Genomic DNA, 14,379 nt, shown 5'->3' with positions numbered 1-14,379 from the left:
TGAGCATGCCGCTTGCCCACTGCCGCGGGTCCCGATGGAACCTTACCACCCACTTCTAGCGAGGGGGGAAGAGCTGCATCTCACTGTCCACTGATCGCGGCTGCCATCTTGCAGTCCGTAACGCTGGGATATTTAGCGCCTCGTGGTAGTGTCTCTTGGCCCTCTGTTGTGCTCCAAAACACCTCGGCCGAACCACCAGGCTTACTCTTTCCTAAGCCCCCGCCCCGATCTCGGGTGGCGCAGATTAGGACTGAAAATATGACCTGATGTATGTTGGGCCGGCGCGGCTTCTAAGCCACACCCCCAAACACCACTATTCTTTTTATGAAATTCGTAATAGTATAGTGGGTTCACACAATCCAATTAGAAGCTTTCCACAAGTAAATTGGAGAAACGTACGTAAGATATGAGTTTAGTCGTTAAGTGCTAGCAGCTTATATCATCTTTAGACTGCACCGTTTGCATTAAAACCAGAATCTTAATTTATTAATTCATGCCTATTATTAGTTAACTAGATCACATCTCTGATGCCGTCCAGGGGAAGTGCTTTCTGGTCAGTCTGGTGCTTATATGGTAGAGGTGTAGACTTCATGAGTCTGTCGCCCACTTAGCGACAACAGAATGAGAGGTAGTTGGGCAGTGTCTGCACCTCCCACTCATGTTTTGTTTTTGTTTAGCTGATACTGTATTTTTACTTGGCTCCACTCCCCCATCCCCCCACCCTCCCCCTAATATTAAGTGTTAATTTTGCATTCTGACGTCTGTTTTTAGGTCTCGCCTAGCGTTGCAGCGCGCATGGGCTGCTCGCTCTGCGAGACATATTGAGATAGAGGAGATTTCAGAAGGGGACTTGAAGACCTGCCCATCATTTTCATTGGCTGGCGTCATCGCATATGCTAAACGGTGGCCTCCAATTGAAATAGAGGCTTCTTTGTTACCGCCCTGTCTCCTTTTGGGACGGCCCATCCGCATTGGATTGTTTACTTAACGGCTGTCGTGAGGGTATTTCTTATCTAAAGGAGGCGTGTAGTGACGGATCATGTTTCCGAAGTCTGTTTTTTTTTTTCTAAATGTGATTGTCTGCCAGTGACGACATTACAAAACAGCACTGCGCACAGTCTACACCGAAATAATACGTTCTTGCAACTGTATTTTTCTTCACCCTAAAACTGTTTAGTTTAAACAGATTTCTGAGCAGATATACATACACCATCTCCCCCCTCTGCCTCTAGAGCACATGTGTGCACCATCTCCCCCCTCTGCCAGCCGCCGAGGCTCCCTTCAACTCAACCAGTCTCTTCTCATCACCAGAGTCCACCCTTCCTTTGTTGTTTATTGAAGTCTCAAGATGCCCCTTCACGCCCAAGGGGCTCCTTTCGCTTGGCCTTACTGTAGTGATGTGCTAACAGTAAAAAGGTATGAGATCACCATCACTGCAGATATTGATGTGAGATCACCATCACTGCAGATATTGATGTGAGATCACCATCACTGCAGATATTGGTGTGAGATCACCATCACTGCAGATATTGGTGTGAGATCACCATCACTGCAGATATTGGTGTGAGATCACCATCACTGCAGGTATAGGTGTGAGATCACTATCACTGCAGATATTGGTGTGAGATCACCATCACTGCAGGTATAGGTGTGAGATCACTATCACTGCAGGTGTAGGTGTGAGATCACCATCACTGTAGGTGTGAGATCACCATCACTGCAGGTATAGGTGTGAGATCACCATCACTTCAGATATTGGTGTGAGATCACCATCACTTCAGATATAGGTGTGAGAGATCACTATCACTGCAGGTGTAGGTGTGAGATCACCATCACTGCAGATAGAGGTGTGAGATCACCATCACTGCAGATAGAGGTGTGAGATCACCATCACTGCAGATAGAGGTGTGAGATCACTGCAGATAGAGGTGTGAGATCACCATCACTGCAGATAGAGGTGTGAGATCACCATCACTGCAGGTATAGGTGTGAGATCACTATCACTGCAGGTGTAGGTGTGAGATCACCATCACTGTAGGTGTGAGATCACCATCACTGCAGGTATAGGTGTGAGATCACCATCACTGCAGATAGAGGTGTGAGATCACCATCACTGCAGATAGAGGTGTGAGATCACCATCACTGCAGATAGAGGTGTGAGATCACTGCAGATAGAGGTGTGAGATCACCATTACTTCAGATATTGGTGTGAGATCACCATTACTTCAGATATAGGTGTGAGATCACCATTACTTCAGATATAGGTGTGAGATCACCATCACTACAATTATAGGTGTGAGATCACTATCATTGCAGCTATTACTTCAGATATAGGTGTGAGATCACCATCACTGCAATTATAGGTGTGAGATCACCATCACTGCAGATAGAGGTGTGAGATCACCATCACTGCAGATAGAGGTGTGAGATCACCATCACTGCAGATAGAGGTGTGAGATCACCATCACTGCAGATAGAGGTGTGAGATCACCATCACTGTAGATATAGGTGTGAGATCACCATCACTGCAGATATTGGTGTGAGATCACCATAGATATTGGTGTGAGATCACCATTACTTCAGATATTGGTGTGAGATCACCATTACTTCAGATATAGGTGTGAGATCACCATTACTTCAGATATAGGTGTGAGATCACCATCACTACAATTATAGGTGTGAGATCACTATCATTGCAGCTATTACTTCAGATATAGGTGTGAGATCACCATCACTGCAATTATAGGTGTGAGATCACTATCACTACAGATATAGGTGTGAGATCACCATTACTTCAGACATTGGTGTGAGATCACCCTCACTGCAAATACTGGTGTGAGATCACCATCATTGCAGGTATAGGTGTGAGATCACTATCACTGCAGATATATAGAATACCTACATGTTGGTATACGAGAGTTTAAGCTGGCATTGTAAATGACAATGCCTTTTATTTATGTTTTAAAAACGAAAACAAAAATAAAAGGCATTGTCATTTACAATGTCAATTGCCCAAACTGGTGTAAAAGCGATACCTATTGCATTGCAAATGCTTGTTCCTGTCTGGAACTGCTGTTTTATTGAGCATAACGTTTCCGTCCTGGAGCTAATCGAGACATGATCACTTTTTCCCTACCTGTGTTTTTTATTTTTATTTTATTTCAAAAGCAATCGACCATTATATTCTTGCATCTTTTGGCAAGCTCATTTGTTGGGCAAAATCAAATCGTTTCTCCCTAACCTCCGCTGCACAGCTTCATTCATGGGTGCTCAGACTGTCTGTAACTTCTGCCTGAGAGAGGATGTTCCCCAGCTTTTGTCCAACGCTTTGTCTTTTCCCATGTATAATATTGATTCAGCATGGTCTGGTACTGGTGTTCAATTTTGTGTGCCTATTAACTGGTTAGTAGTACTGTCCTACGCAGCATTTAGAACGGTGAAAGGCTGGTGTTGGCGTAGGTCTCCCAGCGTGAAACATTGACATGCATTTTAAATGTTGTGCTCTCTAGTACACCCTCCTAGTGTCGACACAAAAATGCCTGACACTGTGAAAAACGTTTAATTTTTTCAAATATAGTTTTGTAGTCCTGTTAATCGGATGTTCATCTGTAGTATTGGTAACATTTATGGACTCTTGTCATTCATGACGTGAAGTCCGATCAGCGTGACGTGTAAATTATACCTGGAAAAACCAGAACTCATAATTAGTTTGTGCGGCCAGTCCCCAAGCACGGTCTTTATCTGCATTGGAGTTATTAATTGACGCTTGCAAAACTACACCATGCACGCCAGCCCCCCCCCCCTCCCCCTCCATAGGCAGGCCTCCTATTCTGCTGACCAACAAAGCTTGAAACGTAGCAGTTGTTTTCGTAATGATACCCTCGAGCTTAATGAACAAATCGCTAATGTGGTGGAAACGTGCCGTTTCCAGCAAGTAATTCAACCTTTCTCTGCTATTCCAAACCTAGACCTGAAGATCGTGAAGTACTCTGTCATTAACCTCAGAATAGATTACTGTTAGTGCCACCTCAAACTTTAAAGAATCCAAAGTACAGCTGCCAGACTTGGCTCTGGTTCTATACCCCGAGAAGCTTTTATCTGCTCTCTGAACCTGCACCCTATTTAGCGGTATATCTGACCAAGCGTGGAATAAACAAACGCAAAATTATTTTGTATGTTCCTTTGTGGGAGTTTTGCTCTTCCACTTATTTTTATGTTTTGCAAATGGCTACCATTGAAGAACTACATTTTCATTGCTCTGGAACTCACTCTGGCCATGTGAAGGCAAAACCTCCGTAAATCAAGAAGGCAGTTTACTAATACTTTCATTCTGTGTGTGCTCCCATCTGTGCTAAAATGGAACTAAAGGATTGTTAGTACTGCAGTTAAAGTACTAGTAGAGTATTTAGTTCATAATATCTCACTACAAAATTAAAAACTTTAAAAAAAATCCACTACTTTTCTAAGCTACAGAGATACCTAACTAAAATAACAAAAAAATGCAAAAAGAACTATTGATGGACAGAATGCAGAACAATGTCATACATTCACCCCAGTACAGCGATCTGGGCCTAAATCCATCGTTTTTTTGCTCACCATGCCATTCCAGTTTGGACCCAGCCATATGCAAATCAGTCTTGACCCTGTACCCAATGGGAACAGTCCAGCCCGAACTGCTAGGCTAGGTCCTCCCTGGACTGGAAACAAGCATCCTAGGACCGGTTTCGGGGTTTCACCCCTCTTCAGCCAGGATAGCTTGATTCCAGTGGCATGGCAATTCGGGCTGGACTGTTCCCATGAGGCACAGGGTCAAGACTGATTTGCATATGGCTGGGTTCAAACTGGAATGGCATGGTGAGCAAAAAAACGATGGATTTAGGCCCAGATCTCTGTACTGGGGTGAATGTATGACATTGTTCTGCATTCTGTCCATCAATTGTTGTTTTTACATTTGTCACCCCAAGTGGGACGGGTATGCTCAGACGTGAGTCCCGTGCTCTCTATGCCACTGGAAAATATCTATCCTGGCTGAAGAGGGGTGAAACCCCGAAACCGGTCCTAGGATGCTTGTTTCCAGTCCAGGAAGGACCTGGTTTGGCAGTTCGGGCTGGACTGTTCCCATGAGGCACAGGGTCAAGACTGATTTGTATATGGCTGGGTTCAAACTGGAATGGCATGGTGAGCAAAAAAACGATGGATTTAGGCCCAGATCTCTGTACTGGGGTGAATGTATGACATTGTTCTGCTTTCTGTCCATCAATTGTTGTTTTTGCATTTAACTAAAATAACGGCACGTGAGTACGTGCCTCTAGGACCATGTATGTACCTCACACATCATGCTGTTAGGGCTGTGTAACATGACATGGACCAGTTCAAAAAGTTTTCCACTTGCCACATGGCCCACCAACAAAAAAGTTATTGTCTTTTCTCTAGAATTTTTGTTTTGGTAGAGTTAGCATTTTGTTCCTTAAAAAAACAGTAATAAATAAATTATGACGAGCCTACTAGACGTTGCATGTCTGTTGCGAGCCATATTGTGGCTTACCAAGAACATAGAGGGGCATGACGCCCGCCTATTGCTTTCCATTGATTGGCTTCCTTGTCACTCTTATTTGCCTGCTTCGTATTTATGTTCCAGCTTGTCAAACTTGTGTTTCTCCCTCCCATGAAGTATTGCCTCATTACCATCTCTTTGATTGTCTGGCATTGCTGCTTCCACTGTTTGCTTTTAAACACTGTTTTTCTTTTGTATTAAATCTGACAGTACATGTGTTTTCTAACTGACTCCCTCATGTACTTCTCTCCTCCTGCACTTGTGTTGCTCTGTGACTGAGTGCTTCTCCCTGTGTCCTCACATGTTGCTTCCTACCCCTTTCATCTCTCTCCCTGTTGTTCCTTCTCCCCCTGCCCCCCTCCACCTACGCCGTCTGTGTTGCCTTTCCCTAAACTCTGGTGGCTTCCTTGTCACTCCCACCCTCCTCTGTGGGGATGTGGTGCGCATGATTAAAAACCATTGGCAAAGCCAGTAGGTCACTAAGGTGAGACCTATTGGATTTGCCAATGCTTGTCCTAATGTGCTGCTGTTTATGAATAGATGACGGCTTGTGTTTGTTTTCCTTTATGACACCAGTTTGTGTAGGGCCTGGCTTGGTAACTCTGTCCCCATACTACAATGCAGTACTTGAGCTGAGTCTGGCCCAATGCCTTATTTTTCATCTTGAACAGTTGTTTGCCATAGGTATGTGTCTTGTCAATGAAATGTTACTCTTTAGTTTGTGTTCTTGCCACAGTTCTATGCGGCACATCTTTCTATTTTGGTGCATGTCTGGTTGACAGTCTCTTGTCTCTGTCCCTCCTTTGTGGTTTTCTTCTGTTTAGTGCATCTAATTTTCTTTCCTGTGATGGGTTTGCTAGGCCAATGTCCATGCCTTTTTCTTTGTGTGCTGTGTTTTATGGCCCTTCTTTACCACGCCCCCCTCCCCCGATGTCTGCCTTCTGTGTTCTCCTCTGGGTAAGGTGTGTTTTGCCTTCCCTCTACATCCTATTTGTTTATATCTGGATGGGAGTGGGTCAATGCTATTCTCCTTGTTCACGGACCATGAAGATCAGCGACCATGATCTTAGATACTGATTTCCTTTTGTTTTGTCTATAAGGTCGAGTCGACGTGGAACATGTGATCAGCAGGAGGATGGAGCTGAAGAGGAAAGCAGAGGTAAACTCACTATACATTTGTTACTTGGAACTCGATGAGGAGGGGAGAACAGGGTGTAATTCAGCTAGTCAACCCGTCCAAATCTTATTTCTCAGACAAGGATGTGGATCAGGGAGAAAATTAATGGAGTTATGCTTATAGTTGAGTGAAATAATGTAGTCTGTAGAACTCTAGTCAAACCTTTTCCATACTAAGCATGCACTCACATACTCGCACTCTGGTGGGGCAATGCTGTTCTTCCAAGTTTACCTTAGTTATCACTGTCTTATTTTGTTGTGTGGTACAGTAAGGAGTATCGCCGGTAGAGCAGGGTGGACTCGTCTGGATTTTCGTTTGCAACTCCTTTCTCTAGTTGCAGAGTCTTCTTTGTACCTGTGTCTCGTGGCTATTGCTACGCGTAGAGTAACCAAATCCTTCCCTCTTCAATAATTAAACTATTCGTTGTACACTCCAGCCCCAAAGAGATCTATTTTGAAGTCGCACTTAAATAATTCAGCCACTATACCTGAAAGGAAATCCAGGCCTTTTCATCACGTCTCAAGATATTGTGGAAGAGAAGTTAAGACGAAGGAACTATTTGTATTTTGACCCCTTGTGCGCTGACAGACACCCCTTGTCTATGATTTGTAAATGTGTGGTTTTTTTTTTTTGTTTTTTTTTTTAAATTCTACGTTCAAATATTATGTAGGTGATGCTTGGCTGGCATTTTTATGTAGGGAAGGCTTGGCTGGCATTGAGTGGACACACAATTCTTTGCCCTGAGCGGCCAATCTAAAGCCTTAAGCATTTGTGTACCAGAAAACGAGCATTTAAATGCAAACAGGAATACATACACGTTTGGCAACACAAGCATCAAAGGAGTTTAAAAGAGTGAGTGAGATTGGACAGTTGGGGCCAAAAAGTTCACATGAGTTGTTGACCAGATTTATTTTACTTTAAATGCTTTTAAAACTGAAGAAGTAATGCAAAGTAAAATACTGGAACCACTGATATACAGGTGGTGATATGCAGACAGAGTATTCATCTCCCATCAACACTCCTTGATCAGCTATTTTAAAGTTTATAAAGAAGCAATTTCTCAAAAAAAGGGGAGTGGCATGTAATCCTAGGACTTGCATCTTTGGAGCACTTGAGAGTTTTTTGTTTCCTACTTGTCCTTTGAGGGCACTAAATCGTGCTTTTGATTAAGGGATGTCCTTACTCCAAGAATTCACAAAATTATAGGACTTGGCAAAACATTAGATCCATTTTGTGACACAAGTATGAATTTCCTTAGGTTTTCAAGTATTTTTGTGTCTTGCCACTCTTGAGATTTTTTAAAGTAACTATATTCCTTTTACTCCTTCTGTGTTGGTAGAGTATTGAGAGCTGCCACATATCTTTGCACAACTTCGGATAGATATATGTTGCATCCCTGACTTTCAGCATTGTCCATTATGCAATTGTTGTATTCCAGATTTTAGATGAGGACCTATCTTTTCACCCCTGTGCCCTTCTTCACGTGTGTACTTTTGGTAACAAGACTGGTAACTCAGTCCCATCCTTAACTAGGAAGGTCCTCCTTAGCTTTGGTGGTAGTGCTCTGATAATAGGAGCATGGAAATCTGTGGCCATGGGTGCCTGAAATGAACAGTGAGTTAAATAATATAGTACTTTCACCATTGTTGTAATTAAGGTCCGCCAAAAACAGTGCTATCAACCAAAAAATGAAAGTGAATATTTGGGTGCGGTACCAGGAGTATGTTTTCAATACTACAAGTAAAGAATTAAGGTAACCCAGATAATGGAATTCCTAGGACTTCCGGTCTGGGCACAGGGAGTGGCTGGTTGGGCTCAGTGCGACATCAAAGAGAATACATCCAATTTAGGAGTTTTTTCTGATGCTCCAAGCCTTAAAGGTAAAATTGAAACTTGATGCATTCATTCATAGTATTTTACTTTCTAACTCTTATAGCTGAATGATTCTGCTTTTATGGACTTTAAAATGCTCAAGAAGAGCTTAACTGAAGCACTACATTTTTGAAAGAGGTCCCTTTCACCAGCATTGTGTGGAAAGACAATAAATGTCCTTTTGAGGAAGGAGCTACATGCCTGGGCCGAAACAACCGCGCGCACCTCCCTTTTATTCAGACAGGTTTTGTGGCTAACACCGGTAATACAACTAATTTGTTAACGCTAACACTCCTGATGGAGAAAGCAACAGCCCAACAGATCCAGCTGCACTGCTGCTTTGTAGACTTCATAGCGGCCTTCGACCGTGTGCCCAGGGACCTGCTATGGCAGAAACTAAAATCATGGGGCATATCCCTGCCGCTTCTTCAAGCTATAATCCAACTCCATACAAAAACATGGATAAGAATTAAGCTGGGTGATGGCTCTAATGTCTCTAGGAAGATCCGTACTGAAACTGACATCAAACAAGGTTGTGTATTGGCCCCACTTCTTTTTAGTTTGTTTATATCTGACCTTTCCCTAGTACTCGACAACGTAAACTGCCATCCCCCTCATTTAGATGGGACCCGTATCACCAACCTGCTGTATGCCGATGACTTGGTGCTGTTAAGCCACACAAAAGTGGGTCTCCAGAGACTATTGAATGAACTGCTACCTTACACGACAAGAAATTGCCTTGAATTGAACCTTACCAAAACAATATCTTTTGGGAAGCAAAAAAAGTCAACAGAAAGGTGGCACTTCAACAACACAAAGCTTGAATCAACCCCCAGTTATAAATACTTGGGCATCTTTTTCGAACCAAGAGGTACTTTTACCAAGCATAAAGAAACACTGAAAACTAAAGCCTTGTTGTTAGAAGTGGCCGCAGCAAAATTGGCAAAGCAGTTACTAGGCCCCAGCCTAACTCCCATGCTGCAAGTGATGAAGGCTTAGGTAATCAACTCCTTGACGTATGGGCACGAGATCACTAAGAGCACAACCAACGTTTTAATTAATAAACTAACAACCAACATTTTTAAGAGCTTTGCGGTTACCAAGATCTGCCTCACCAGCCCAAGTGAGACTCGAAGTGAGACTACAAGACCACCATGGAGTGGAGGCAGGTGCATTTATCAAACTAAGTCATAGACTGCGCTGCGCCCGGGAGGGTTCCTTGCAGGCCCGAATATGACCGGAAATACAGAAAAACCAGACCAGCCATAAGCATCGGCAACGCCTAGACCACAGTTTACAGTTACTAGGAGTAAAAGACCTCTGGGAATTAAACCCCTCCTTCCCGGTGTTAAAGACTGCTATTAAAAAAAACTTCAGTCTGTGATCCTTTCACTCGGACAGGGCTACACTGCTAATGAGGAAACGCGCTTGGGCAGTAATCTCCAATTTCAAAGTGGGTGCTCAGCCACTCTATCTTTCAAGCACATACGCACTTTACTGGAAAAATAAGTCTTTAGCGCTGAGGATGGGCGACTGGCCTTTTCTGAAGAACCTCCCCGAATGGTGCTGGCCAGGTTGCAGTACGGAATGCAGGTTGTGTGGTTACCATTCTGAAACAATGGAACATATTGTCTGTGCATGCCCCGCATTGCTCATTGCTGCGAGGACAATTTATCATGTTGGGAGTTCGATCTTGCCGCCAAGCAATAAGGACCGCTCTTAACCCTGACAACACCAAGCTAAACATTGGGCTAATGAAATTCATCCACAAAGCTTCAAAACAACTGGAAGCCATATCCTCATCGAAACCCTCCTCATCTTAGTATGGTGGTTGAGTGAACAGACTCAATAATCAAATCGGAGTCCAGAACATCAGAAAACCAGCGCGATGTCTTCTAGCAGAACATTACTAGCCCATAATGCTCAACTGAATTTATAATAATTTTATATCCACAGTTTCTTTACATTTATTACTGTCATTTTATTATTCAATTTAGCTATGTCTTAAATTGTAAATGGTTTGCTAAAACCAATCAATAAAGCGTTAACTAAAATCCTTTTGTATGTACTCCTAACGTCTGAGAAAACAAACACTACAACCCTAACCAAGACAAAAGTGAATATTGAATTTCACATACTGTGGAGAACCTGTAGACTACAAACTTCCCTTACTAAGGCTCAGTGGAAAAAGGAGAAAAGCACCTCGCCAAAGAGATGTGGGTGGAGTCCTAGGTCTCATTTGGACTGGCTTCTGTAACAGTGATATTGGGAGTCGGCATGTCTATTCCAACTCTTGGAAGAAAGCGACCCTGCATATGCTTAGGAATCTGGTAGCTCTCGAAGGGAGAATAGAGGAACAGAAATGAAACCAAGTCAGCACCTAAATCATCAAAGGCCTGTAATGACCTCCACTCGTTGTCTTTTTGAGAGATTTACATGATGGTCTAACGGCACCAATAAGATATGGGCCCAATGGCGAATGCACTGAGCACTTTAATCTGAGGAGAGGAGTCCGTCAGGGATACATTTTGGCTCCTTTCCTTTTGAATATTAATAGCCTTGAAGCAGCACTTTCTGAGCATGGGTTGGATGTCCTGAGAGTGGGTGATAGATCAGTACCCGCTCCCCTATACACAGACAATACTGTTCTGATTGCCCGCACAGCACAGGGTCTCCGGCGACTCTTAGATGGTTTTTGTGATTTTTACGGATAGTTTCTATTTATTAACAAATTTAAAAAAAAATCTCATGTCATGGTGGGTTCTGAGACCAAAAAAACAAGCATTTGCAATGCCATAGGTCTCGCAATTACGCGAGTTTACGCTATTGGCATTGTAAATAATAATGCATTTTATTTATGTTTTGGTTTTTAAAACTTAAATAAAAGGCATTGTCATTTAAAATGCGAATAGCTTAAACTCGCTTAAATGTGAGACCTATTGCATTGAAAATCTATTGTAAATCATTGTGGACAGTTTATTCTCAAGCACATTTCTGTCAAGGTATTTTTCTCGAGTATTTTACTTACCAACTGAAGCAGCTCTTCGAGTTTGAAATGCCACATCATTAAAATAAATAAAAGTACTCCAAGTATTTCTGAAATCTGGGTGGGCAGCCAGAGCTTTGGGTGGTTTGAAGTCTGCTGTCTAGGCTTAGAAAAGAGATGCGTGGTGTCCTGCATGTCTTCCAGTGCGTCACCCGTCCGCTCTGCTCAACGAGGATCATAGTGTTGTGTCGGACGTCACAAATGGGGCAGAGCACTAGCATATGTGTCAGTAGCAGGGATGCCTGGCAGTGAAGTTGTGCCCAGAGTTAGTGCATTACTAAGTCTAGGGCCACTGGAATTATGTGATTATGCGGCCGCAGCGATTTTCAAATAATTATACATTTGCCACATCTGCGGCATAATATGTAGATTTTAACAAAAGTAGTTTCGAGCTCAAATGATTCAACAGTTATTAAAAACATAGCGACTGATGTTGCTGCGCAGTGGAAGATCCTTTGTAAAGGTTGACTGGTCATAATTCTGTAACTTATGCCGGTGTTTGGTACTAATGAGTTGCAACTAATGCCCAGACAATGTAAAGTTTAGAGATGTCAAAATAATGAAGTGATACTTTCTCAAAATGTGCTGCATAATTTGCATTTGCTTGACACATAATTTATCCAACCGTGCTGTAAAATTTGGGCCTCCCCTGCTGCATAATTCCAGTGGCCCTGACTAAGGCCCCGGAAAATAGCGGACTTACTGCCTGCTTAAACAAATGACCCCAAAAGGGGGCCATATAACAATAGCGTGCTCAAAAGCCCTTGTTAGGGAAAATTTAGCACTCAAACGGGAAAATGTAGTTTTGCGTAGGGCTCTGCAGATCTGTGCAGCATGGTTGTATGTGTTGCTCTCGGTAAGGCAGCTTGTATAGTCTGCATATGTCATAAATACGGTGCCTGCTGCCTAAAATAGAAGGCAGATTAAGGGACCATACGCTACTGCTACAACACTGAATCAGTGAACACTTTTTTACAAGACAAGCAAACCTTTAAAATACTGGTTTGTAAACGCCTGCAACTCCAGCGAGCGACGCACGGGCACAGATGAACATTGTATGCAAACTGTAAATCTAGGTCTCTCCGAGCTGCTTACAAATTTGCAACCTCCTGCACGTTTAAAACTAAAGACCAAGTGACTTAAACCACAAAACTGCACTGCTGATGGTGTTAATAGGACATCTGAAAGCACAATGGCACAACTTCTCCAGCTGGCAAACTGCCAGGGAAGGAAGCAGAGGTTCAAATGTGCCGCCACCAGCTTATAGTCCTAAACTTCGATAATCAAATCAGTCTTTATTTCGAAATTTTCAATCATTTAAGACTCAATAGAACAACAATACATTACAAAACATTGTTTTTCATTAATACATACAGTAGTATTACGAATAGTAAAAATGATTATATTAAGAAATTCATAATGTTAAAAGATTAAAAAGATTTTAGCATTTGATAATATTGCACTTTATAATCCCTAGTATGAGTATGACATCAGGTAGACTTTGTTCAAGAATTCACGAAGGAATGGAGGACGTAAGCCTCAAATGATGTCAGATCCGTGTGACTATGTCTTTACTTATGAATAAACCATTTTCACAGCAATCGCTTACACAGGAACTTGGCGTTACGCCAGAATGGTTACATAGGAAAAACAAATTCATCTGCAACATTTGAAAATGACACCTAGAACGATTGGCGCGCTGCATGAAAGGTAAAGAAATACAAATACCCAGTTAAACAAGCCCGGTTAAGGGGTCTCCTCTGTGCTCATCCTTCGGCTCGCTGAGAGCCCTCGCGTCAGCCCCAGAGCCTCCTCTCCTCAGCCAGGGTGAGCCCCGGGCCCATGGTGAAGTCCTGGAAGGTGATGGCCCCGTCACGGTCGGTGTCCAGCCGCTGGAAGACTGCCTCTGCCTCCTCTGGGCTGATGCGGAGCTCGGCACACAGCAACTGAAAGTCCTCTTGCTCCAGGCGCCTGAGCCGTTTGCGTCACAGGAGAGCTGGCTCCCGGTGTGCCTTCTGGGGCCTAGAGAAGCAGCCTTGAGTCTTGGATCCACAAGCAACCTCCCCTCATTGATGCATGAGGACTGGAGTTGGCCGGCCTAACATTGGGAGAGGATGGCCGGCCACAGCTCGGACCCCGGGTGCGACTTCCGGGCCTGGGAGCGAGGGGGAGAGCGCGGAGTGGAGGAGCGGTGGCGTTGGCGCCCACTGGGACGGGGATCACGTCCTCCCGCTCCCTATTGCAGCTTGGGGGCGGCTTTGGTGAGGACTAAACCGCATTTTCCAGAGTCCGAGGGTGGACCCCACGTGAGGCTTTATTACTACGCCTCCCGAGCAGCCACTTTGTCGTCCCATCAGACGTGTCATCATGGCCAGCGTGAAGAAAAAGGGAGATCGCTCCATGAGAGATATGCTCGCGAAGGGGTCAGCAGGTGGGGATAGGGGGAGCTCCACCCCCCCTCCCCCGACGCAGTCCACCTGACAGGATGAAGGCGAGGTCCCTATCACCAGGGCATTTCTTGAGTCTCTTTTTAACACCCTACGGGAGGACTTTCAGACACTTAAGCAGGAGGTGGTGGGGGAGGTGCGTGAAATCCGTTGTGATGTAGATGAGCTGGGAGAGCGTGTAGCAGCTATAGAGAATGAGGAGCACTCTACATCGGCGGAAGTCAAGCAGCTTTAGCAGGAAATCCTCCGGCTTCGGGATCAGCAAGTCGACCTGCAGGCCCAC

At 43.9% G+C, this 14,379-nt stretch overlaps 1 protein-coding gene across 1 annotated transcript in view; it reads left to right on the top strand.

Annotated features, from left to right (window-relative positions):
* SOAT1 (sterol O-acyltransferase 1) overlaps positions 1-14,379 on the top strand; it is a 240,174-nt gene that overhangs the window by 122,408 nt on the left and 103,387 nt on the right. The window contains exon 3 of the mRNA XM_085601804.1: positions 6,655-6,713. Within this exon, the coding sequence (XP_085457930.1) occupies positions 6,655-6,713 (59 nt within the window). The remainder of the gene's footprint in view (positions 1-6,654; positions 6,714-14,379) is intronic.

Source organism: Triturus cristatus, chromosome 4_2 (assembly GCF_964204655.1).
Source record: "Triturus cristatus chromosome 4_2, aTriCri1.1, whole genome shotgun sequence".
Classification (NCBI taxonomy): domain Eukaryota; kingdom Metazoa; phylum Chordata; class Amphibia; order Caudata; family Salamandridae; genus Triturus; species Triturus cristatus.
Note: the sequence above shows the minus strand (reverse complement) of the source record. Positions and strands in the feature narration are given on the sequence as shown.